The following is a 1,933-nucleotide window of genomic DNA, read 5'->3' on the forward strand; positions in this document are numbered from 1 at the left end:
GGCTAAGGTAGGATGTCACCATATAGGCCCACCACCAGCACCTTAATATGTGGCTGAATCTGGACATGTGCGTGTGTGTGTGGGGGGTGCACACATGAACCCGCATAGAGGTCACAGGTCAGTGTCTCTCCAGCCTGGAACATTTATCAGCTGGACTAGACAGCCAGCGTGTCAATGGGCTCCTCCTGTCTCTACCTCCAAGGGCTGTCATTACAAGATGCCATGGCCACACCTAGCTTTTCATGTGGAGTTGGAGCTGGGAATCCACGCTCTCCTGTTTGTGCAGCAAACGCTGTGTCCCCTGAGCCATCTCTGCTCAGGTTCACATGGCCTTTAAAGAGTTAATGAGGTAAATTAGGCCAGGAGGCTGAGCCCTAAGCAGTAGGACTTGCGACCTCATATAAAGAGATCAGGACATGAAAATCTATCTTGTGAGGGAACTTGGAGAGGTGGCCATCTAAGCCCCGGACAGAGGTGTAGCCAGAGAGAGCCAGCCGACCCCTGGGCCTTGGGCTTCCGGCTTCAAGAGCATCTGGGACTAGAGCTACAGCTGAATTGGCTGCGGCTTGCCAGTCTTCCCACTCTGCTTCTAGGCCCTGCCGCCAGCCTTCACATTCCTCTTTGAATGAGCAGAGTCCAGGGTCCTTGTTCTATGGTGACTGGGAGATTTATGTAACCTAGCCGGCTATGGTGGCCCATCAGAGGCTCACCTCACCCCGCTGCACTGCCCAGGGTGAGCTTGAGGTATGTGAGAGGCGTAGAGGAATAGAAAAGACCGTACCATCTACTCTCAAAGTCTCAGAGCTAGGGGAAACCATCTACATACATACCGCAAGACAGCAGAAACTAGTGCCAGAGAAGAGAGGGCAGCTTTAATGCTAGGAAAAGGACAAGCCTACTGGACTCCTGCCAAGTCACCTGGAGTGGGTCTGTCTGTATTTCCAACCAGTTCTTAGGTAAGGCCACTGGGAGATGCTTCCCACTGGGACAGCAAGGCCTTGGGTTCTCCAGCATCCTTCCTAAGCTTTGTGCCCCAGCTCCGCCCCCACTCCCACCTGGCCCCGCCCCTGCCAGCCCAGGCACCTCGAAGGAGCAAGCACAAGAACACACACACACACACACACACACACACAAACACACACACACACAAACACACACACACACACACACACACACACACACACACACACACCACACCTCCTCTACTACTGCAATCAGCTGGTCCACAGGGGTGGGGCTGATGTCTCCATAGATGAGAGTCTTGTAGTTGTCCTTGGTGATATTCTCCGGCTTCGTCTTGATAAAGTAAACTCCTTTGGACTTGAGGGACTCTGGGAAACCCAGGTAGGGAATGATCATACCAGCCACATTGAGTGTCAACACCAGGACGGGGTAATCTACTTTGTCGAAGAATTCCATTAGCAGGGCCATGTTCTCCTCAGCTCCGATCAGTTTGTTCCACTTGTCTGGCTTGAACTTGAGGAGGATGGAAGACACTGTCTCCAGATAATTGATTCTGGGGTCTGGCATGCTTGTCACTTTTCCTTACACCACGGTCTTCTGTGGAGCGAACAAGCAGGTTCCAGCTGGTTTCTGGGCTTCCAGAACTGCACAGACTCTCCATCCTAACCACACTGGTGAAAGGGGCTCACAGGTCTTTTTGGTTTTATCAGTGGTTGGGCTGGTGACAAGGGAGGAGAGCCTTTTCCTGCCCTGGTACAGGGTCATCAGGTAAACAGGGTGCCCCTGTGTTATTAGGACCAAAATTTTAAGTAAGCTAGGAATGATAAGAGGCAGGCACAGGAAAAAGAGAAGAGGAAATGACTATATCAATGTGGGGGTGGGGCAGGCAGAGGGGGAGGGGGGAGGGAGCAGGGAGCAGTTAAGAAGAAACAGAGGAAGGATACAGGAGATTGAAGATGGGCCCCCTGGC

The 1,933-nt window shown here is 52.5% G+C and overlaps 1 protein-coding gene across 1 annotated transcript in view; it reads right to left on the reverse strand.

Moving 5' to 3' along the window:
* DNAH17 (dynein axonemal heavy chain 17) overlaps positions 1 to 1,530 on the reverse strand; it is a gene marked incomplete at both ends in the record, with an annotated part of 105,900 nt that extends 104,370 nt beyond the window's left edge. The window contains one exon of the mRNA XM_080924155.1: positions 1,198 to 1,530. Within this exon, the coding sequence (XP_080780281.1) occupies positions 1,198 to 1,530 (333 nt within the window). The remainder of the gene's footprint in view (positions 1 to 1,197) is intronic.
* Positions 1,531 to 1,933: the final 403 nt, after the last annotated feature.

The sequence above is a fragment of the Micromys minutus genome (genome assembly GCF_963924665.1).
Source record: "Micromys minutus genome assembly, chromosome: 10".
Lineage (NCBI taxonomy): Eukaryota > Metazoa > Chordata > Mammalia > Rodentia > Muridae > Micromys > Micromys minutus.